The sequence below is a fragment of the Candoia aspera genome, chromosome 8 (genome assembly GCF_035149785.1).
Source record: "Candoia aspera isolate rCanAsp1 chromosome 8, rCanAsp1.hap2, whole genome shotgun sequence".
NCBI classification, from domain to species: domain Eukaryota; kingdom Metazoa; phylum Chordata; class Lepidosauria; order Squamata; family Boidae; genus Candoia; species Candoia aspera.
Window position 1 is genome coordinate 64628044 of NC_086160.1, and position 24719 is coordinate 64652762.

At 38.8% G+C, this 24719-nt stretch overlaps 1 protein-coding gene across 7 annotated transcripts; it reads left to right on the forward strand.

Annotated features, from left to right (window-relative positions):
• Nucleotides 1-2769: 2769 nt before the first annotated feature.
• Nucleotides 2770-19568, forward strand: KLHL8 (kelch like family member 8). 7 transcript variants are annotated; one of them, XM_063309942.1, is made up of 10 exons: nucleotides 2770-2845; nucleotides 8686-8994; nucleotides 10248-10796; nucleotides 12298-12484; nucleotides 12665-12808; nucleotides 14247-14358; nucleotides 15621-15789; nucleotides 16204-16363; nucleotides 17108-17309; nucleotides 19024-19568. In XM_063309942.1, exons 2-10 carry the CDS (start codon nucleotides 8794-8796, stop codon nucleotides 19145-19147), a joined length of 1848 nt encoding a protein of 615 aa, XP_063166012.1. In that variant the 5' UTR covers nucleotides 2770-2845; nucleotides 8686-8793; the 3' UTR covers nucleotides 19148-19568. The 7 variants fall into 7 exon arrangements, 5 of the variants coding, with proteins under 5 accessions (XP_063166012.1, XP_063166014.1, XP_063166011.1 ...); XM_063309944.1 differs by lacking the exon at nucleotides 8686-8994 and having other exon boundaries at nucleotides 2819-2845; XR_010068398.1 differs by lacking the exon at nucleotides 2770-2845 and having other exon boundaries at nucleotides 8512-8994; nucleotides 16204-16359; nucleotides 19024-19146.
• Nucleotides 19569-24719: the final 5151 nt, after the last annotated feature.

Here is a 24719-nt window from a genome sequence, read left to right on the forward strand (position 1 = left end):
AATTCAGCTGGTCCTCTGGAGCATTGATTACAATATGTTGGGACTGTTATCACTTTGTATTAAGTAAAATGATCACCAAATCTATTGCAGAGGATCTTAAGAAAGTGACTGTGGAAGTGTTAGTCATCGTAGTACTGGGCGAGACCCAATGTGTGATTCTTTCCTTAGGGGGAGAGAGTGGGCTCTTGGGACAGTGGGGAGTAGGGAGATGATCGATAGATAGAGGAAAAGAATCAGCTTCAATTTAGAGAGAGGTTTTTTTTTTAAAAAACCAGTACTCAACATGGGAAAAGAGTAGCTTATAGAAGGAATGAGAGGAAGGCAGATGTGTTACATTTATTTTTCTTTTGGTTAAATATGTGAAGATCATTTTGTAGTCACGTAATAATTTCCCACAAATATTACTTTGGGATGAAAGTCATACTTTTTTGCAGATTAAAATAAAATATTTATGAAAACTGCTCAGTTACCCCCCCACCCCCATTCACCGGAGCTGGTCTTAAGAATCACATACCTGCAAGGCCAGCAATCAGATTTTCCATCATAATCCCAAGCCTGAGAGTAAAGAAGTAAAAGGAGTTCCTGGTTTGTCCAAAAGTGGTAGCAGTCACCTTCAGAGCTTGTAACTTCTGCAGGAGAAACATGCCTCTCTGAGCACTCTTGGTCAATACTTGGCTGGAAAAAGAGCAGGAGGGCTGGACAAAGCAGAAAGCTGATACACTTCTTATCCAATTGGCATTTAGTTCAGAATAAAATAATGCCTATGCTGTCACAACGAGACCCAAGAGGTCCAAGAATCTTAGTGAAGCCGGAAACCAATTGCAAACATGACTAATTCATGTCTGACAATGGCAAGTCAAATCTTCCCCTCCTTTCCTCTCCTCACTGGGTTATGAATCTGTCCTCATTAGCTATCCTTAGTGAAACCAGCCCCAGCTAAGGTGCTAAAAAGGACATAATGATGCTGAATTCTTGTCCTAGTAATCATTCTCTGCATTTAGTGGTAGCTGTTTTATGGTCTAGAAAACAGCAGAAAAAAGCTATGTAAAACACAACCTGGGAATTGAGAGAAGCTCTGTGTTATAACAGGGTAAAATTGGGGTTGCCAAGTCTTTCCATGTCATTGAGGAATTTTACTCATTCAGTAATTATGTGAGTCTGTATGTGTGTAGAGGTAGGCTCTTGGATAAAATGATGTCACGTGGGATCTTTGGGCATGGTTTGTACAACTTGCTAAACTAACTAGCCCAAGTAACCTAAGCATATATGCTGCTAGCTTATTTCTTCCTCTTTCATATGTCTCAGTTTAACCAAAGTTGGAAGTTTTGCCTAAAGCTGTTCCTCTGTATGACCCTGGAGTGGCTGTCATTTTCTGATAGTGATGATGGGAATTTGAAACAAACAAATATCCTAAATGGAAATGGGTTGGCCCATAGACAATTTTAAAAAATAAAGATTGTGACCATTAAATTTCAGCCGTGTCTCCTAGTATCTGTTACCTGTTTGCATAAGACATAGTTAGCCTTGGAGGTAGACTCAAATGGATTTGGGTCTACATAGATTTAGATGAGACATGGCAGACCCACAGAGCATATAGCCTGAATAGGTCTTGGCTAGATGGTATAAGATTATACACTGATCAACAGCCTGGTCTGAAACCTGCTTGTTCTGCAGCCAGGATGTTTTCCTAGATTATCCAGTCAGCAAATTTGTAATAAAGGTGTTTCACATAAAGTTTGCAAATTATACATAGCAGGCTAATTGGGCAATAGCTAGCTGGATTGTTCTTATCACCTTTCTTAAAGAATGGTAGTTTGATAGAATAGCTCCAATCTTTAGATAGCAGGGAGTTGTAGTTAGGGGAGCTCACAGAAGCTCATCAATCAGGATTTATTCTCAAGAATTCCAGAAGTAAGACTTCTCCTGTACTTTTACTAATTTTTAGGTGCTGGCTGACCTCCAGTAACTCCAGGTATCTGAAGGAGGATTTTAGGGTGGTCACCTAGGTGAAAACAAGTATGTTCTTGGTGGGAGGGCGGATTGAAAGTCCTTGCCCAAAGTTCTAGCTATTAAGTCTATGGCTTCTGAAGACTGATAGCAGTAATGGTTGCCTGGAATGTGAAGCAGTGGGAAAGTCCTCAATTGAAAATAAAAATGGGTAGTGTTGAGTCCAGATGGCAGCTGTGACCGTATGATCAAACCCTCGCCCCTCTTTGCTGAATGTCTCATATAAAAGGAGCAGGGATTTGATTGCACAGTTGTGGACACCATCTTGACCTTTTGGATTCCCCCCTCCTCGGAGACGGCCCTTTTCTCAGTAAACTTCAGACACCTCGATGATGGTTGTCATCGAGATTTAGAATTCAAACTCTTCTACAACTGGGGGACTTTCATGGGTTGGAGGGCTCCTAGCGCATTTGGGGAATTGTAGTTCGACAAGATTGGCGAATGCAGCGTTCATTTGTTTCAGCGCTGGACATAACTACGATTCCCATCATGCCTTATCAGAATCTTAAAACGAGGCTTCGACCGCCACGCATGCGCAAAAGATCTTTCTCCATTGGCGTCGAAGCCTCCCCTCAGTCTCTCTCTTATCGCAACGGTAAGCAGCTGCTAACGGCACCAGAGTAACCGCATGCGCAAGCCAGTGGTTTTAGCGTTGGAGCTCTGGGGCGCAGGCGCGGTACCCTTATCCCATCTTCCTTCACGTTTGCCTTTCTTTTTCTGCCCCGCCCACTCTCCCCGCGCAAAACTATGGCGCCTGCGCATTAGCGTTCTGTTTGGCGGACTGGGAGCGTTTTGCGGTGGCGCGCGTGGACGGTAACGGTCCTCGGTGCAGCTGCCGGTAACTTACGATGGAGGAGGGAGGCTGGGAGGCTTAGGGAGGGGGGCGATGGGGCGCGGTATCTTGGAAAGGGGAGAGAGTTGGAGGTTTAGCTTTCCCGAAAAGCCAAGCTTCTGCAATCATATATATCCGGGCTTTTGCCTTCGCGAGAGGAAGACACTCTGTACATGCTTAGAGACACTTTTCTTTAAAAAAGCATTCTTTACATCGTATGCTGATGTTGCAGGCAGGTTGAGGGGCCGACCTCTGGCAAAGGGACGGTTGGCGAGAAAAAATGGAGGAGTGGGGTGGGAATTGTGTCGGGCAAGGGCAGCTGAGGCTGTCGTGGGGAGGAAGGATGGATGGTGCTGGGCTACAGCTCATTCCTGACCCTCAGTCATGGTGGTTTGGAATAATAGCCCAAGAACATCTGGGGACCCAAGGTCGAGAAAGGCTGAAGGACTGGTGCTAGACTTGGGAGGGTTACATTTTGCACTTATTTATGTGCTGGGAGGTTTTTGTGTGTGGACGGATGGAAAGAGCCCTTGGAAATGAGGTGGGGAGAGTCCTCTTGGATGAAGTAGAAGATTTTGCAGTTGGGTGAAGGACCAAGTTCTCTTTCTAGGTAGACAGGAAAATTTTAAGATTTCCCAAAATGAAGTAATGCAGGAAATGAGAAAAATGTATTAAGATGAAACCAACTGAGTAAGAGTATGTTTCAGATATATGTGAAGACATATGAGCTTTAGAGAAGTGAAAGAAGTGTATAATTTCAAGAGGGAAGATTGGTGATTATGGAAAAGGATGATTAATGCTAAGGGTGATGACCTTTGAATGAACAATAAAAGGGAGGAGATAATTTTAATGCATAAATATACACCACTGTCTGAAGTTTCATGGTACTATCCAAACAGAATTGCTCCACTGTTTAATTGCTTCCTGCTTTTGGTTGCAGTGAAGTCTGTAAAACATTCGTAGTTATTTGAACTAAGAACTCTGGGGAAGGAAGTTACATAGATATGCTTGTTATGTCTTGGCTCTCTGGTTGAGAAAGGTATGGTGCTGGCACGTTGCTTTTGTATGCCCCATTCCTTGCACTTTGGTGTAGTATTGCCTTGTAATAGTGATCTGGTCTGCTGAGTTGTGGATCACAGAATAGTGAAGGCAGGAAGCTATTGTTCTGTCACTCTACATTCCTCTCCCTGATGCATATGTCAAAGGTTAGCCTTGGTGCAGGGAATGAGGAAGCTGGGAGTGAGGGCAAGTGGAATTTAGAATCAATTTGCATGTGAAAGAATATGCAAGCTCCAGTTCTGATCCTAAAGATAAATTCCTAATTGAGTAGGTGCTCAGGCATTTAATTTTGCAGTTCTAGCCTTTTTTCATTTAGTTGCTGTTTATCTAGATTTAGTTGTACTGTATAAATCTAAAGTATGTTCACCTTTGCAGTAAATGATGGTTGTAGTTAATATATTAAAAAAAACCCCTATGTGTAGCTAGTGAGTTTGTTCATGTTTACATCCCTATGTCACCCCTTTTCATGTTAAGGTTATAAAGGCTTAGCATGCATAAGACATAAATAGTATGGGAAGCAGGAGATTGTATCCCTATCTATACATGTTCATGGGACTTTGTCGTGGGGGAATCCAGCACTAATCAGAAATCCCAACCTTGTGAAATACCCTACAGTAATATCAAAAGGTTGGAGATAGGAGTTTCCCAGTACTTCCATTTTTGTCTCTCCTACTCTAATTCCATTTGCTGAATGTGCCAAAGAGGTCTTTTGAAGAAGCTATTTGTCTCTTGCTTTATTAAAATATTGGAAATTGAAGACAATCAGCTCTTTAGTATTTCCAAGTCACACTAAATGTCATAGACACTTACAAAGGTGTAGCCACCTTCAGCCAGCATACTCTGTACATGTTTTTGGGAAATAAACTTTTACCTCTGCTCAAGCAACTGCCCGTGTTTCTTCATTCCCGGCTCAGGACGAACCCTTGGTAAGTTTTCCTTCCAACAGAGTCATTAATATTTTATTCAGTATTCTTAAGAGACAGAACTCCAAAGAGGTTTGTGTGGGAGGTATTTTACCTCCATTGATAAGAATAGAGACTATTGCGAAAAAGAAATGGGCAGATAATATAAACATCTCTGCTGAGTATCTGCATGAGTATCTTTGAAGCATTTGTTTGGGAAGGATATTTTGCCCAGTGAATTTTAACTCATCCTGTAAATTCTAAATTAGGCTTCTTCCTTTTCCCTTACCCTATCTCCATCCTGTTCTTTTTACCCTGCTGCAAGAATGGACAGGATATGTGTGTCTTTCAGTATGTGAGAGAATAGTTGGTGCATATAAGTGGTGTGCAATTATTTTATATGTGAGATATCTTACTTTATTGCAAATTAATTTTAACCAGTAATTAATAACTTATGAATACAGTTTTGGGCAAGGATATCTGTGTACACATGTGCACATACAAATACAACACATGGACATATTTCTTGGGAAGGAAGTCTCCAAGATTGGTTTCAGTTGGCAACCGTAAGTCAACAGGTTCCATAGGATTTTTATTTATCTAATTTTGTTTTCTGCCTAGTCTTCCTTTGGGAGGTATCATCTTTAATATGCATTGCCTTCCTCTCAAGTAATAGTGAACGATGAGGCCTGTGACTGGAGATTCATTTCCAAATTTAGCAATGAGGGGAGGGGGAAGAGACATTGTTGCTTCTATTCTGTTGCGAGGAGAGTGGAACATTTTAACATTGTTAGAAGTGGACTTGACAATTTTCTGGTTATCTGGAGTAGCTTCAGACTTGCGTACCTTTGTTTGAGAGTTATCTCTATGGGTGAAATATTGTCCATGTTTTTGTCTTCGTAACAACTGGTACTGCTTTGCTTACTTTGTATTACATAAATCACTGGGCCTGTCAGGCAGAAGTGTTACAAGTAGCAGTATCATAATGATATGAGATATGAATTAGGTCTGCTGTCATTGCTTCATATGTCTTGTGGTGAAGTTGAGATGGTCAGTTTTCATTGGGCTGAGGGCCTTGCTGACTTTCATGTGGTTTGTTGAGAGCTTCATTGCAAAAAACCCAGGTCACTTTTTTTTAACGTGTAGGGGAAAATTAAATGTTGATTTTAATTGTTTTGATTGTTTGTTAAATTTTAACATATGCATATTTTTAAAATTTTCCCCATCAATTCACATTTAATTAATTCCCAGATTTAAAATAAATACATGAACAAAAGAAGCTGTCCATTCTCTCATGATTGAATGATTATGTGCTGTCAAGCTGTTGTTGACTGTTAGTGACCACATAGATTTTTTCTCTAACGGTCTGTCCCTAACCTGGTCTATCAGCTCTTCTAACTGAGTCCATCCACTTTGCTGCTGGACATCCTCTTCTCCTCTTTCCTTCCACTTTTCCCAGCATTAGAGTCTTCTCCAGAAAGTTAGGTCTTCACATAATGTGTCCCAAGTAGGATAATCTGAGCCTGGTCATTTGTACCTTGAGTGAGAACACACATCTCATATACTAAGGAGGCAACAAGACAAAGTAAAGAGAGGCATCACCAGTGTGGGAGTTGTTGATGGGCAAGGGGGCTGGACCTGATCTGTGTCAGGTCACCTGTTACTCCTACATAGCAGGTTGTGCACATAAGTTAATTTTTTGCTTTTCTTGGGTAACTCAAAGCCTACTGTGAGATCCCTATCCCTAGATCCTTGTTCATATTTTGGAATAATAATGTTAGTTGCTTGGAGTTGCTTGTTTGACAGTGACTTGTGCACAGTGAAGCATTAGCTGCAGCAGTCCTGTTAACAAGATATGAATCTGTAGCATCTTATAATGGTTCACACACACTGAGGTTTGGGTACATGGTTTTGGATGCGACAAATAGAGTTTCTTTATTGTGTATTTTGGCTGTTATTTTCATTATAGCTGTATGCTTGGCATGGTTTGGGCCCAAACAAAATAGGAGTGGCGCTGCGAGTTAAACCGCTGAGCTGCTGAGCTTGCTGATCGGAAGGTCGGCGGTTCGAATCCGTGTGACGGGGTGAGCTCCCATTGCTAGTCCCAGCTCCTGCCAACCTAGCAGTTCGAAAACATGCAAATGTGAGTAGATTAATAGGTACCGCTTCGGCAGGCAGGTAACGGCGTTCCATTTAGTCATGCCGGCCACATGACCACGGAAGGACAAACGCCGGCTCTTTGGCTTGAAATGGAGATGAGCACCGCCCCCTAGAGTCGAACACGACTGGACTTAATGTCAAGGGAAACCTTTACCTTTACTTATATTGGTGGTGCAGGCATTCTGAGTTTTGTACTTTCCCCTGCTAGTGCTGTTTTAAGCAGATTGTTTTATCGGTTGTTAACACTTGATTTTAGTCTTAACCATTTTATAGTATAATCGTATTAATGCTTAAGTAAATTACATATTTTTAAAAATTGAAGGGATTTTGTGTTCTCCTTATATCAGTGGAAGAAATGAAGGACTTTTATGGCATCTCTCTAGATCAGATACAGAACCAATTCAAGCAGTAACAGATTATCTTTTCTAACTTCGAGATTAGAAATCAATCAGAGTTCTAACAAGATGGTCATAAATCAGTGGGAATGGGTGGGAAATCTTCGTACATGAAACCAAGAGCATTTACTCTCTCTCTTTTTTTTTTTTTTTACAATAATGACCTATTTTCTACTTGAATTTTTTAAAAAAATACCTTCAGCAGTTATGTGTATGGGTAGTTGGCTCTGTGATTGAATCATTATCCAGTTTAATCCGCATTTCCAGCTACCACCTCAGAATCCTTTCCTCACCATTAGACAAATTGAATAAAATAAATTTGTTCACCTGTTTGATGAACAAGAGCTGTTTCCTGTTATGTATCTTTGCTCTGGAGGATGATTCTCCTCACTACTGTACCTTGCCAGGAAACATCAGTAGCAACACACAAATCGTTGTGGGCGTTTACCCACTATTACAAAATTTCTCAATCAGGAGTATGCCCTTGGCTATAGTTCAGAAATCACAGACTTAGAACGTACACCATTGTTGCAAAACTGGTAACTTTGATGACTTCATTTGGTCATTGAGCTAAAATGGCACCATAATTAGTAGAGACTGAATTGTATTCAGGTTGGGATTTTACCTCTTTCCTGGAAGAAAACACTCGTTTCTGTTTCATCAGTGTAGGGGAATAGTAATAAAAAATTTGCTTAAAGGTATCGTTAGGATAAATAGTAAAACAGTAAATTTATATGTCTGTAGTAAAAAAAAATCTAATATTTAAATAATAACTATTATTTTGATTCACAGTTCTTCATTTATACTAGATTCTGAATTTGGCTGAACTGTGTTCATGTGTCAGTATAGAAAACTCTCACTGTATGTATCTAGGAAAAGGAATGTTCTGCAATTTTAACTCTCAGTTCAATAGAATGCCAAAAATTGTCAGTGTGACATGATCCACTTCTTGTTAAGTAGAAAGGTCCCTAATTTTCAGTGATTTATTTTTGTTCTTGCTATGCTGAGTAGACTTGTAGAACCTCATGTGTCCTTTGTCAGCACATAAAGAAAATATGCATTATGAGCTTCCTCTAAATGTTAAAGGCAGTGTCCATTATTTATCTTCCCCCACAGACTTGATTCAGTCTCTTTTCAAAATGCACTAATTTTAGTTCTATTATGCTTCAAAGACCAGGTTACAAGCCCTTTTCTTGATTTTCATTTTATTATGCATTGATATGTTCAAAGAAGCAGAATAGTAGCTGGCAAATATTTCTGGAATTATATATTTCAGGCATACTGCTGAGGGAAATTCCTAATATATTTTCTGTTTTGTTTTTTAAATCAGAATATATTGGCTATACTCAAATGGATGCTTAGCTGGTGTGCGTAATAGGATGTGTGCTGTGTCTTTTCATGGAGACTAACTGTATAGTTGGAAAGAGATAATCAGCTAATGGCTTCTGAGTCAATGGTCCCAGAGCAAGGAAAACATATGGTAACAGGAAAAAGACATCAAAAGCAGGAAAGGACACCTTTGAACAGTGTTGGGGAAGAAGAAACATTTGTATTTGAAGCAAATGAAGCTTGGAAGGATTTTCACAGCTCTCTCCTCCATTTCTATGAAGCTGGGGAGCTTTGTGATGTGACGCTAAAGGTAGTGATCCATATTTTCTATATGTATAACTTCTGAACTTCTGTATGGGATTTCCCATGTATTTTGTGAATTACTAGAAGATGTATTTGCTTTTCATCATTTGTACTTCCAAGTGGTTACCTCACTCTTTTTATTTAAAAGTTGCTAGAAATCTTACAGATTTAATTGAACAGTTGGTGCTTGTGGGAATCCTTCAGTGGTGCCATGTAAAGATGGATCTGAACACAAATGAGAAATACCACTTTCTAATTCAAAGATGCATAACTGTTAGAAATACAGTGCCTAGATGAGTCCATTTAACTGGCATAACATGTGCCATTGAATGAACTTGTAGGATAAAAAAATTAAAGTGTGCTGAGAGTTCTTGCAATAAGTAGGAGGAATTCCTCCATAAATGTGCTCCCTTTCTCCATGATAAGAGAGCAGGTTTATTTTCCTTATTTTAAATGGGGAACCATTAAGGTAGCTACACTGAGTTAAAATATATTGTGGAAATAGTTATTAACAGTTTATAGCTGAACAAACATTCTTTTTCATCCAACAGTTTAGCTAATGGTTAGGAAGAAAGTTGTAACATAAAAGGTGTACCGCAACATGTGTATAATTTATCATACAGCATTAAAAAAAGTATAGAGGAGTTGACTAGACTTAGTGATAGCTTTGGCTCAATTGGCTATCTGTAAATAATGAAAAGGACAGCTTACTGAGAAACTGAATAAATCCGCTAATCATTAATTGTAAAATAGAAATTAATACGTAAACTGCAGGTGGGGGGAAAAAGTGAAAACCAGTGAGATTAGTAATTCCTTCTAGCAGAAGTAAAATGAAAGTATTTGCAAGAACTTCAGTTTGCTGAAATATTAATAAAGCATGTTCTCAAACATTCTATTTAATTTGTGGACTTTGTGGGTGCCTTTAAATAGTGAGCCAAAGTAGCTTGACTAAATAATGGGGGGGGGTGGAATCTGAATTCCAATTCTAGTATACTGTACTTATTTTGTCATCTTGCTTTGTGGTTTGCAAATATTTCACATTTGAAATTAGAGGTTGATCAGCTATCCTGGTCTTACTGGAAATGTTCTGGGCTTGAAAACATGTTTTCAACCTAGAAACAATTCTAGTGTGATCAGTAGAATGTATTTCTTTTAAATTGTCTTCACTGTTCAAAACCAATAATTTATTTAGCGACAGTGCCCTTTTTGCTTTAAGCTAAAGTGAGCTGCTATTAACATTCTTATATGTTCTCCTTACAGGTGGGTTCAAAGTTGATTTCCTGTCACAAGCTTGTCCTGGCTTGCGTTATACCTTACTTCAGAGCCATGTTTCTTTCTGAAATGGCAGAAGCTAAACAGTCATTGATTGAAATCAAAGATTTTGATGGTGATGCCATTGAAGACTTGGTCAAGTTTGTGTATTCATCCCGATTAACGCTGACAGTTGACAATGTCCAGCCTCTCTTATATGCTGCCTGCATTCTCCAAGTGGAGATAGTGGCCAAAGCTTGCTGTGAGTACATGAAGCTGCATTTTCATCCTTCAAATTGCCTGGCAGTGAGGGCCTTTGCAGAGAGTCACAACCGTATTGACTTGATGGACATGGCTGACCGCTATGCCTGTGAACACTTTGCTGAAGTGGTGGAATGTGAAGACTTTGTGAGTGTATCACCTCAGCATCTTCATAAACTGTTGTCTTCAAGTGACCTGAGCATTGAGAATGAAAAGCAAGTTTATTGTGCTGCTATTAAATGGCTTTTGGCCAATCCCCAGCACCATGCTTTATGGTTAGATGAAATAGTTGCTCAGGTAAGAACCAGATGAGAGTAGGATAAAAGTTCTGTTAATATTACAGTTCATTGTAACAAAATAGTAATAGCTATAATCACCTGTATTGTTTCTCTAATACAACCTTTCTCAACTTTTTGACCCTGGAGGGACCCTTAAAATATTTTTCAGGCCTCAGGGAACCTCTACACATTCAGGCTCAAATACAGGCCAGAAGTTACAAAATTATTGTATTTGTTTCATGTGTAGGCCTGAATATATAGAGTCCCCCTGTTTGGGGGGAGATGGGTGGTGTTAGAAATTTGAGAAATAAATAAATGCATTAACAGTGTTCTTAAACTAAAAATAAAGAATGAAACTTCTTTAATGTGAAGTTGCCTGAATTTCAAATAATTTTTTGAATAAATTGTGATCTCCCAGGGTACCACTAGTGACCGCTCTCGGAACCCTAGGGTTCCACGGAATCCGGGTTGAGAAACCTGCTCTATAGTATTTCCTCATTTATGATGATACTTCCAAACATCCATATTTTCCTTTATGCAGTCCTTAGTGAGATATGTATAAACTGGGCACAGGTGGTTCTCTAACTTCAGCCAAACAGATAACCTCTGGTTTTGTTAGATTCAATTCCTTATGTCCATTTATTCTTGGCAACAATATGGAAGTGGATTTCCATTAATCTAGCCTACATCCCTCATATGTCCTGGTGTTCTTCCGTCCAATTACTGATTAGATTAGCCTGAGCCTCCAGGTTGAAAATAAGCAGCCAGAAGAATGCCATTGTTGTTACAGCTTTTGTTCAATATTGACAATTGTGCACTATATAATTATGTAAATGAGAACCCGCAACATACAGATGAGATGGGCAGAGAATACCTAATAGGGGAATTGGAATGAAATTTGTCATTTGTCCTCAAGGATATTCCCTATCCATTTAGTGTGGTCTTGCCTGCTACTAAGGTGAGACCTAATTTCTATAGTTCTTCTTGAATAAATGACAGTACCTGGTGCGCTCATTCATGGAGCTAATCTTTGCCACATGATGTTTAATCTGGTAGGCTTTCTATCAATGCAAGCTTTTGGCTATTCAGCTCAGAAGATGTTCAGCTCTTTCAGGACTCCTTCAACCAGTAGGCCCTCAGGAATTGGTTTGGCTAGCGTCTCTAATGGTTCAGAGCGCTTGATGTTATCCCTTCCAGCCTGCACTTGCACTGCAGTTTTATCCTAAGGAAATGTGCACATTGTACCCTTGCACTGGTTAAATAAAATTAAAGAGTTAAAAATAGTTTAACCAACCAGACTTGTTGATAAATAAATGTTATTTGTTCTTGAAATTCATTGCTGACACTATATCAGCTACCTGGTCAAAGTAGGCAAAATTCCCATATCCTTGGATAACGCAGCAGTAAGAATGAAAATGCTCTGCAGCATGGCATTCTCTCATTCGTCAAAGTGTGATATGGAACGATGTTAATTTAGATCTTGATACTGTTCAATTAATCACTTACGTTTGTTCCCCTAGGTACGCTTGCCTTTGTTGCCTGTTTGTTTCCTTATGGGAGTTGTAGCAAAAGAAAAAATAGTCAAGCAGAACTTAAAATGCAGGGATTTGTTAGATGAAGCAAGGAATTACCATCTTCATTTAAGCAGTCATGCAGTACCAGATTTTGAATATTCTGTTCGGACAACACCAAGGAAACACACAGCAGGTATCTTATTTTTTCCTGATGCACCAATGGTATAGATTTGAAAAATTCTTGTTTGGTAGAATCATGTTAATGAGTTCAATGTGCATTATTTTGTAATTTGATACCAACTGAGTTTTATATAATTAGTTGTTTAAATCTTAACAAATAAGGTATTATTTTCCATTCTATTTTTCCTCTTAGGTGTCCTTTTCTGTGTTGGAGGGCGTGGTGGATCAGGTGACCCATTTCGCAGTATTGAATGCTATTCAATAAATAAAAATAGCTGGTTTTTTGGGCCTGAAATGAACAGTCGGAGGAGGCATGTGGGTGTAATCTCTGTGGGAGGTTCGTAAAAAGAAAATTCTATTTTCAAATAATTCTGTATTTCATTGTAGTTTATGATTCAGCCATTCTGTCAACCACAATTATTATGTTCTCCTAGGAGGAAGACAACTCTGAATCTATAATCACCACCAAAAACCCCCCAAAAGTAGTTAGGAAAAATAATCAGACTAATATTCTCTGTAACGCCCAAGTTCCCCACTTTTTCAACGTAGGAAATTCCCCCTAATAAATTGGCTTATGCAACACATACATTGGTTTATGCATCAGTGTTAGTCTGTATATATCTGCCATAAACCAAGCTCCAAAAACAGGTAAGGCATTAGAGCAAAATTAAGTACTAATTAAGCTTAAATATTTATAACTTATAATTCTCAATTTATAAAATTTATCCCCTATCTGTATATATCAACCTCTCTCAAACACAGAATTGTATTCTTGTACTTGTGGTTTACATGTATGTGTATATATGATGGTGCTTAAAAGTTTGTGAACCCTTTTGAATTTTTAATATTTCTGCATAAATATGACCTAAAATGGGTTCTCTTCTCCACACAAGTCCTAAAACTAAACAAAGAGAACCCAATTAAACAAAGGAGTCAAAAACATTATACTTGTTCATTTATTATTCATTTACACCAAATTGAAGTGATCTGCAGCAGTTACACCTGGATCAAGTATGGGTTCTGCTGAAATCCTAGACTTGTATTTTCAGATACTCCCCTTGGCACAGCTTCTGTTTTACTTTCATGTTTCCCTGTATTTAGGGTGTCCCTTTTGCCACCCCAAAATATCTGCTTGTCAGTAATGGACTATTAGAGAAAATTTTGCTTTTTGAATCATGCTTTTTCATTAAAAGAAAATACTCAAGAAAACTCACAAATGTAATGGAAATTGTTAAGAGCAATCTGTAGTAACATGATACATACAGGGAAAACAACAAAGATGAAATGTCAGAATTAAAAAAATTCTTAGGTCAAATGTATGCCAGAATAAAGAATTCTTCTGCTGCTGAGAAAAGGTTCCCAGGAAAGTTAAGCTAATTTCCTTGTTTCAGGAAATGTGGAAGCCTGGATAGAGTGATGTGATGTCCTTCCAGCCAGTCCTATGTCAGATGCTGGTTGGATGGATGTTTCTTCCAAGAATTGTAATGAGATCCTACAGATTAAATGCTTGAGATTTGCTAATATTTAAATTTGTAACTTTAATTCAGCGAGTCATGCAGGAAGAAAGAATTCTTATTTTAAAAAAAAAGAACCATTTCAATTAACTGGGCAAAACATTTCTTAACTACAGCTGGCTATGTCTGCATATTATGCCACATTTCAGTTGTTGTAGTAAATTTATTTTTTAACAGCAATAAAAATTAAGTTGATGGGCTACTCTTATTCTTCTTCATAAGAAGTATACTATCTCATCTGACACGTTCTGACTATTTCAGGTAAAGTTTATGCTGTGGGTGGGCATGATGGAAACGAACACCTCGGCAGCATGGAAGTGTTTGATCCCCTCACAAATAAATGGATGATGAAAGCATCAATGAATACCAAAAGGTGGGTAAATTTGGAGGTGTAGCTTCCTTGCCAGAAATGGGTAGATTCATGTGGAACATTGATCTATGGCTGCTGTGTGATAAACAAGTAATTAAACATCCAGTACCTCCACACTCATTATCCAAAATAAATTGTAATATGGGAAGAGAATAACGGAGATTTGAAATGTAGATGCGGCTCTTAAGATTAAAAGGAAGAAGTCAATTAGGAAAAGCGCAAAGCTGTCACGTATTTGTCTTAAATCTGTCATTCGTAGCTAGAGTGGGTTAGGACTATACTTCAGTTAGTACAAGTTGTAAAAGTTCCAGCTCAGAGTTGGCAGTAGATTGGACATGGCAAAGGGCACTCTACAGGCATAAGGGATATTGAAATTAAAACAGATGGATTGAAAATCAGTAATTTATCTTGTAGTACAGAATTGTGCGAAACCTGCAGTTCTTCTACTGTGGAGATACTTTCACATTTTGGTTTGCCAGAGTAAGTGGAACCGGGGGGGGGGGGCTTTGCATACCAGTTACAGCCTTATCTGGACCAGGGAGACTTGGCAACCGTGATTCCCGGCCTTGTCGCCAGGTGTTTCGGTTGTTGTATCCCTGTCAACCCAGGGCTGCCCTTGAAGACAACTCAGGGGCCTAGAACGAGAGCTGCTGTGTGAGCATAGCATCTGTTCTCCAGTCGCTGCGTCGGTCGCTGACGGGCTTCCCAGTTTAATTCAGGGTGCTGACCTGTAAAGGCATCGGCAGCCCTTGAGGTACCGTGCAGGCACTTCTTAGGTCAGATGTATGCCAGAGTAAAGAATTCTTCATCTGCTGGGTACCTAAAGGGCTGTCTCCTCCAGCTAGGCTCCGCCTGCGTGTACGCATTGAGAGGAATCAAAGGGACGCGGGCTGGTAGTCCGTTTCGGCGGTGGCCCCCATAGTATGGACAGCCTGGCCACTGGAGCTGTGCCTGCCACTCTCCCTAATGGCCTCCCGTAAGGCAGTTAAGATGGATCTTGCAGAACGGGTTCTTGGGAGCTCGCGGATGGGTGAAGTCATTGATTGGTTTGCCGAAGTCTAGTAGATCTTTTCGATGACTTACACCTTTTCTTTTTCATTTTGGTAAACTACTTGTAATAAATAAAATTTGGGCTTTTATTATACTAGATGTTGAACTTTGCTACCTAAGCGAGTGAACGATAAAACAACTGAAACAGTTATAGGTGCGTTTGCTGCTTTATTTTAAAAAAACGGTTGGATAGGTGACAGTGTACTTTTTGTTAGGAGAGGAATTGCTCTTGCCTCTCTCGGAGGCCCCATTTATGCCATTGGAGGCTTGGATGATAACACCTGCTTCAGCGAGGTGGAGAGATACGACATGGAATCTGACCAGTGGAGTGGAGTGGCATCTATGAATACCCCTCGGGGAGGAGTTGGTTCTGTGGCTCTTCTGGTAAGTCTCTCGAGCAGCCTGGAAATGGACAGCAAGCGTTGCCTGCTGGAGCCAAAATAGCCAGATAATAGGGAGTCCTTCAACTGCTCCATATTCAGTTAAGGGGCTACTTCCTAATACTAAATAAGACATGGGATAGAACAGGCGAGAGACATACAGGTAGCGCATGTGTAAAAAACTGAGAAAGTTCAATATTTTTCAGAATTTTGCACTAGGTTTCAACTTACTTGTTCAGTTGGATCACAGTATGGGTATTGCTTCATTAATTTTACAACTCAGATTTAATGTGAGATAATCAAACTTATGCTGACAAAGGTAAATTTGTAAATCTGATTTAAGATAAAATGTGTGTGTGAATATAAGAATTCATACAGCGATTGCTATGTAAGAGTCTTACCCTTCTTCTCATTTCAGAACCATGTATATGCTGTGGGTGGAAACGATGGTGTGGCTTCTCTCTCTAGTGTGGAGAAATATGATCCTCACCTTGATAAATGGATAGAAGTGAAAGAAATGGGGCAGCGGAGAGCTGGCAATGGGGTTAGTGAACTTCATGGCTGTTTATATGTGGTAGGTGAGTAATGTTCAGACCTTTCTCACTATTGATGCCCCTACATTCCCATAGTTTTGCTTGAGCTTAAATGATAGAAGTAGACTGTAGCGAAGGGAAAACACCAGCCTTCTTTCGAGTAAACCATTGCAGCCAAGTATGAATGTCTGCAGACTTTGTGATTGCTGAGCATAAAGGCTGCTCTGATGAAGGAGCAAGTTTGGGGGTTGGAGAAGTAGGCTGAGATCCTTGATTAGGCCGTTGAGTTCCCCTGAAGAGTTTGGACAGCTCTGGCTGCGAAGCGTCTGTTTTGGTTTTCAGACCCAGTCTCTGAATGCTCAAGAGAGTGAGGAGAATAGCCTTCAGCAGGTTTCTTCACCTTTGGAGAGTCCATTGTTTGCTTTCTGTTAGGTGACTTGCTAGTCAGCTCCCCACCTCTCTGCCTACAAGGGTTTCTGCCACATGCATGTATCATTATTATACCTGGTAATGTTTGTTTGCAAATCTTAGGCTAAAGTAATAGTTTTTCTTGGGGTAGAAATAGTTGTGATGGGTAATCGAGCTCTTAGAATAAACCTGTCATTGCTTGTGTGAACAATTCACTTAGCAGATCGGTTGCATTTGTGTGGTGTTTGAATAACAGAATATATGGTATGCATCCTATATTGTTGGTCTATGAAACAGCATATGCAAAACTATTAACTACCACGACTGGCTAGCAGCTTCAGTTCTGAAAGACTCAGTTCCTGTCTATATGTCTCTCTGCAGGTGGCTTTGATGACAATTCTCCACTTAGCTCGGTTGAGAGATTTGACCCACGCACTAATAAGTGGGAATATGTAGCAGAACTAACAACTCCTAGGGGTGGAGTTGGCATAGCAACATTAATGGGCAAAATTTTTGCTGTCGGAGGACATAATGGGAATGCTTACCTGAACACAGTGGAAACCTTTGATCCGAGAGCAAACAGGTAATTTGAAACCCTCTTCTTACTCAGAGCATTTGAAAGTAGTGCTTCACAACCTGGAGGAGCACATATAAAACCATGTGTCTTGCCAATGATGCAGCTACATTAAGAATTTGTGTTTTTCATATTGTGAAATGTCTCTTTGGATGATTTTTCACAGCCCTCTTGGCTTGTTCAGTGGAAGTAGCAATTGGTGATTAAAAGTAAGATGACTTTGGTATAGTCTGTTTTAATCTATCATTTTCATTTTTTTACACTACCCATCGAGCACTTCTTTGACTCATTATAAATCTGTACATTTGTGGGGTTTGAATCCGCCTTGAAGAGATCAAGTGTTCTTGGATCTGGAGCAGCCTGAGGTACTCAGTTTCAAGCAAGCACTTGTTCTTGTGTAGAGGCAAAACTCTTTATGAAGACTATTGAATGGTGTGGAAAGAGAGATTAGGGCATTGGAAACAGCACACATTAAGGTGTGGATTGGCGTTATGTCTTTTCTTCAGGATGTAGTTTGTAGCTTAAAAGTTGCATAGCCTACCTTTAGTAAAGTTGCTTTCAAAAGTTTATATATTGGGGGAAAATGTGTACAAAGATTTTGAATGTGGTGCTTTCGTCTGTGTTTGAATTGTTTTCTTAAAAAGCTGAGCAGATTTATGTGTATCAGTAGCACAGGCCAGTAATACAGAATTTTCTATATCCACCTTTGGTTTTACATTGATCAGTAGCACCAAGAAGGCTTTGGAGACACTGGAATACAAGTATAATACATTATATGTGGGGTAGTATATGTGTACCTGCTCTCCTCTGTATGCTACTGCTTTTTTCCCTGCACAGGTCATTGTGGAACGTGTTTTAATATAAGATGGAGGTGGACTCTATAGAAAAATATTCAGCAAAATGTAATACTTAGGTAGAAGAATAAACTTTGAAGTTCCTAAAAACTGCATGCTTGTCAATTAAGGGTCTGAGTAGTGGGTGTTGCAGTTTGAATACAAGATGTAGCAGTTTTCACCTTATCTTTCAAATCTGAAAGTATTTGTTTCTACATGGAGCTTGTTTGCTCCAGGAAGTTTAATAATTATGTTCATATTTTGTTCTTAGGCAATTCTGAAACCCTGTTTTTAAACATATTGGGCCCTAAACACTCTCCTTTGCCTGTTTTCAATTAGTCTTTGTTTTTTTTTTTGAACAATTTGGTTCATCGATTGTGTCAAGTCATAATGTAATTTTTGGTTCTCATTTTGGCTTAGCTTGCTATATTAATTCAGCCATTGTGACTCAAACCATAGTTTATGATTAAGTGAAGTGTGGAACCCATCCAATGACTGAAGTCATATGTTGTCATGAATCATGGTTTATAGTTTGTTGGATACATCTCTGTTAACTAGATTTCAACATGCTAAGCCATAAGCCATGCTTTATGAGCCACAATTTCAAAATACTTCACATTCTGCTGAAATTAAACCACATTGTGGCTTAGAGTGACATGTGAACCCAATCACTGTTTTAATGTGCTCTTTACTGTTCTGCCTTCAGCAAACCTTTCTTCATGTGTTTAATTGGAACTTAAGTATTTAAATAGACACCAAAATAAAAGTATGTTTAAATTGGATTAGTACATGAGATTATGTATCTAGCCTGCAACCTAAACTTTTTTTCATATTAAGATTAGGAAAAAGCAAATTAACTTGACTTGCATGTCTTATGCTTTTCTTTGTAGATGGGAGCTTGTGGGCTCTGTGTCTCACTGCAGAGCTGGAGCAGGAGTTGCTGTGTGCGCTTGCCTAAGCAGTCAAATTCGTGATATGGGTCAAGGTTCTAGCAACGTGGTGGACTGCATGTGAATTTGAGCTGAAGTCTGTAATCGTTGTGAAATGCTTTAAGAAGCGTTAAGAAATGCTCTACTGTACAAAGACTTGAACCTTAAAAGCAATATATGTAAATATAGTAGGATAGTTTTTGTATGAAAATTTGAGTGCTGTGGGAGCTTTAAAATATTTACTTAACATACACTTGAAAAAAAATTAAAGAAGTGTTCAACAAAATGGAAGATGTATTCAATGGTGGTTTAAAATATGTCCCTGTATCTTCATAGAAAATTAGATGAGTGATTTCATTTCAACTGTTTTTAATTTACAAAGAACACTGGAATGTGACTACTATATGTGAATCTCAATTTGTGGTTTTGTCAGATAACATCTTCTGAAATGCTTGTACTTTAAATGTTTAGAACAATTCACTAAAGTTTCCCCAAAGACCTCTATATATTCTGTCTCAAAGTCTTTCCTTTATAAGTACATATGTTCTACTATTGCACTATGCAAGGCTTTTTGGGGGGGAAGTGATGTCCAATGAAAGAGTCAATGGGTTTTGATCTCTGGATTCTTAGAAACTGATCAGGTCTTGCCTATAACCAGTGCCACATGCTTCCTATTAGAACAAACCTTTCAAGAGAAACAAGAACTGAGGACTGCCACATTATAGAAGAGAAAGATACTGTATTGGTGAAATCAGAACATCTCTTGATCATACACCATCACTATCTCACCTGTGTATTTTTTATCATATTTGCTCAGTTGACTTTTATACATCTCTCCTTGTAAGTTGCTTTTAATTCACTACAGTGCTGGATTTCTAAACTTTGCATCCATTGTTGACTCTCATAAAGAACACTTGTACTGCAGAGGCATTTTGATTGGGGATGTGAGTGTGTGTGACTAATACCAAATAAGTTGTTCAACAAATAATGTTGAAGTGGTTGGGTCATATAGAGAAAATGATTCAGGATCAAATTGCAAAAATATATGAAGTAAGACAAGGTGAGAGGAAGGGAAGAAGACTGAAAAAAAGATTGACTTGGTTGGAGTTGATGAGGTCCTTAATAAGAGGTGTGACAATATGAATCAAATATGAAAAAGCAACGTATGAATCAATGTATGGAGATGATGGAAACAAGGATGATTTGGATAGAAAGGTAGGCTAGTGCATAATACCGCACTAAATTATATTTAGTGATTTTCTTTTTCCTCTAATCTGCCTTTCATTTCTTTTGCTTTCTGCTGCTGTTTTTCCGTGTTTTGGACAATCTTGCTTACCCCAAAAGGTAAATAGCATGTTAAGTATAGTTGAGGGTCCAGGACTAAACTTTGTGGAGCCTTGCTCCAATTAGATGAAGAATCATTGATGAGCCCTCTGAGTACAGTTTATGAGGCAGTTGTGCCTACACTTAATTTTCATGTCAGGGTCCCATTGCTAGTCAGCCATAAAGTCACTGGATACTTTGTAAAAGATAGCATAAATAAGTTGCCTTATTGACAAAAGATATATAGTCTGGGAAGGCTTGGTCTTGACAAGTCCATAGTGACTTATAATTACCACATGGTTTGCAAAGTGCTTACAGATTAATCTCTTTAAAGATCATCTCTAGACTCTTCCCAGGCATTGATGTCAGGCTGACTGGTCTGTAGTTTCCAGGTCTTACTTTTTTCCCCTTTTCAAGACAGAGGCAGCAGTTGCTGTTTGGTCATCTGGAATTAAGCCAGTTTGCTATGATTTCTCAAGGATAATACATAAAAACTAAGACAGATCTTAAGTTTAAAAAATAGCTGAATGGCTCTGCTTTTTCTTTGTTACCTATTAGTATTTTGTGGTCTTCATTGGAGAGCTATTCCTCTTTTTTTTAATTGAAGAGCTATTTTTGAACATATTCAATAAATCCCTTTTTCTAGATCTTAGCAACAACACACTAACCTCGGCTCATTCTGAGTTTTTACTTCCCTGATCTATCATTGCAATTCAGGGCTGTGTGTATTCTTCCTTGATCATCTATCCCTTTCTCTACCTCCTATGGGTTTTTTAGATTTTCACTGAACTTTTTCTGTAGTTGCGTGTTTTTCCTTACTGAAATTGTTCGCACAACATTTTTCAAATCTAAGTTATACATTTGACAACACTCAGCTAATTCCTCTTAAAAACTTCCTCAGTATATTGTCATTTCCCACAATGCTCCTACTGTTTGCATTTACTTGACTTTCCTATTGATTAGTACTATTGGCATTTTCTTTCATCTGCTAAAGGACAAAGTTGTGAAGAAGGACCATGCTTGATGAACTTTATCATAATAAGTTCAGGTAATTAAAATCCCTCATCGCTACTACTACATGCCTTTGAAATACCTGCAATTTGTTTTTGGATTCTGCAATTATTCCTTGTTTAAATGGTTGGCAATAGACACCAACAACAGTACTGCTTTTATTCCTATATATTTTAACCCAGATACTCTCAAATGTGCCACTAGTTTCATTCCCTTGTATTTCTAAGTAGGTATGAAAATGCAACAGTGCAACTACCCCTTTCTATCTTTTGAACAAATTGTATGTTTCAGTTGTGATACTGCAATGAGAGCAGATCTCAGCTAAACCTATTCAGTCACATTTCCTCATTTGCATTATACGTTCACATTCATTTTATTTCTCCATACACTGAGAATTAGCTTCTAGAAAATGAAGGCCATAAAATTGATGTGTCAGCAATCTTTTTGATTTTTCATTTAGTGGTTTAAGATGCCCTGTTGGATCAAACCCTTTCTACACCCACAGGTTTCAGTCTGAAGTCATACTGATCAGCCTAGCTATGCTTTGGCTAAACATATAATTTCTAGTCCTTGTGAGATGTAGCTCATTTCCTGTTTTCACTTCAATCATTTAGATCAGTGTTTATCAATGCCGGCTGAGGAATTCTGTGAGTTGAAGTCCACGTATCTTAAAGTTGCCAAGGTTGAGAAACACTGATCTAGATTAACTCAGACCAGGATTCCAAAAAAACTCAGTTCTCTCTGGCAATACAGTTTCCATAGTGGTCACTCACTTGTAATATTTTTTCCCTTTCTAGACTCTTTAATGTGGTCTTGAGTTTCCTTTCTAAATCATCAAAGTCAGTGTGGTGTATTTGTAGCTATTCCTTGCAGTACCGCTTGTTCCCAGATGGATTTGTAGAAAAGGATAATTGTCAGTGGGATTGGTGTATTTTGGAAATGTGCCACATCCGTGATTTATGCTCCTGGCAGCTACCACACTTCATGAGCTGATAGACCTGTTTAGCATGTATTGGTTTCCATTCTTGTAGTAGTGTGTCATCAGCTATCATGACCTTTCTGTCGTCTTGTAGGATGCAGCTGCATTCCCTCTGCCCTTTAGGGGATCCACCCCAGTGCCTTCTTCCCCTGAACGTTCAGAAAACCTTAACACTTTTCTGCTAAACTTCATTGACAAACTCATTTGTTCTCCCTGATCACTTGCTTAACAAGAAAAATGCTGTTCTTTCATTTTTCAAAGGCATATTTTGCAAGACGTACGGTGGCAGGATTGCTGGTACACTTGATAAGAAGAAATTGTTTTTTTAATCTTTTCTGTTTATTTAGAGGAGAGCCCAATATATATGCACCCTTTTGTTCAATAGGGTTTAACTACTAGATGAGTAGTAAGATTTGATGTGGAGTTTATGCTCAATTTAATGCTGGTAGTGAAATGGCAGCCTTCGTTTTTGAAAATCTGATTTTGTGCCATGTACGGACAAAAACAGCCATTTTTCTAGCTGAAGATGGTAGGAGTTAAAAAGTTGTACTTCAGCACATCTGCATGGCACACTTTTGGGGGAAGTTAACGGATTAAATGGGCTAACAATCAGCCCTGATTACTGTATCTTTTTGTACTGGATCCAAAGTTTTATTTTCCATGTTGAGAAAAGGGTTAGCATGTTTAGATGTAATAGGACGGCAAAAACACCTGTGAACTTTTGTCTTTTAAAAGACTGGAAACTGGTGAGTAGAAAGGGAAGAGGAATGTTGGGGGAACTCCACTTAGCCAGTCTCATTCCATGTGCCTAAATTTGGACTCGACCCATTTTTTTCTTAGCCTTCAAACATTCTTGTCTACCAAATTGTATTAAGCAGTTGCTTCCGAGAGAGGGCACAGAAGAGCCACACTTCCCATTCTGATAGAAGAGCAGCAGCATAGTTTCAGACAAGTTCGTATGGAATTTTACCCTGAACCACTGGGGTCTTCTAAAGCGGAAAGCTGGTTTAAAACTCCTGGCTCAGTCTGATTTAAGAACTTGCTATAGACTGCTTGTTACCTCATTCATAATTAGAGACTTCTGTGGCATCCTCAACACTAATGGATTTAATGGAGTATGACATTAAGAAACTTAGATCAGTAACTCTCAAACTTGGCAGATTTTGGACTCCTTATAATGAATTTTGTAGATCCCCCTGCAAATAGTTAATGATATGATTTGTGTTAGGGTTGGACAAAACATACCACTTTTAATTTTTTCATTTACCACAAGGATATCAAACTTTGTGGCATGGTAACTGGGATAGCAAGTATTGCCCTGGGCAAAATTAGAGCAAGGCCCAGTGTGACTTCGCCTGGTTAGGCTGATCCTTTCCTGTATTAGGTGCTTCTAGTACATAAAGTTGCTTTGAACATTGGATGGCTCTTCAGAGGCCAGACATTTTCAGTAATTTTGTAGAAATGTAAAAGAGCAAGTATTCTGGACTTCAAAGCATTTGCAATTGGGATTGTTGAGATTTCCATACAGTTATGAGTTTATTCAGTCCTTATTATAAATGTAAAGCTATCTGCATATGAAATACAAATCATTTGGGCATCTTTTTCAACCCTGAAACACTTTCCTTCTTGTCCTGCATTAATGGTCGCTTTAGCTGCCTTAAGCCACATCTGAATAGCATGTCCGTCACATAAGGTTACATATTCCAGAAGCTAACAAAAGGCATTCAAGTCTGTCTTCTTTCCTTGGCTTAAGTGCAGAACTGGTTTCATTCTAGGTGTACTCTAAGACATTTTGGACTGCATCACAATTTTACATTATATGAATTAGGATGATGATGGTGATGTCTGAGGAAGCCCACTGTATCAACATCTTTTTTTGCCAAAATAATCTGGCAATTATTCTGGGTAACACTGGTAGAAATTTGGGGAACAGATTTATTGTACTGCAGGCATTCTTTTTAGAATTAAGCATATTTCTCTGAAAACAAATCAGTAAATTCTTTACAAGTTTTTATCCAAGCTGGCTGGAAAGACGTTCCCACACTGCTATACTATGCTGGGGAAGACCGATATGTGAAAAATATTAAGGCAGGATTTATTTACTTTAAACACTTTAAAGTGTTTTTTATTTATTTGCTTCTCAATTCCCTAAACAGCAGCAGAAGAGTTGTTTTCATTTACCTGAGAGAAAATGAGCAAACATTTCAGGAAAGTCCGTATTCTTTGCATCCATCAACAGTGAACCCTTCTCCAAAAACGTACATACTACAAACCCAGCATTTTCAAGCCTTTGCCCAATAAAGGCCAATCTTGTGCTTTGCAAGAAGACTGAATGAGAAGGGGT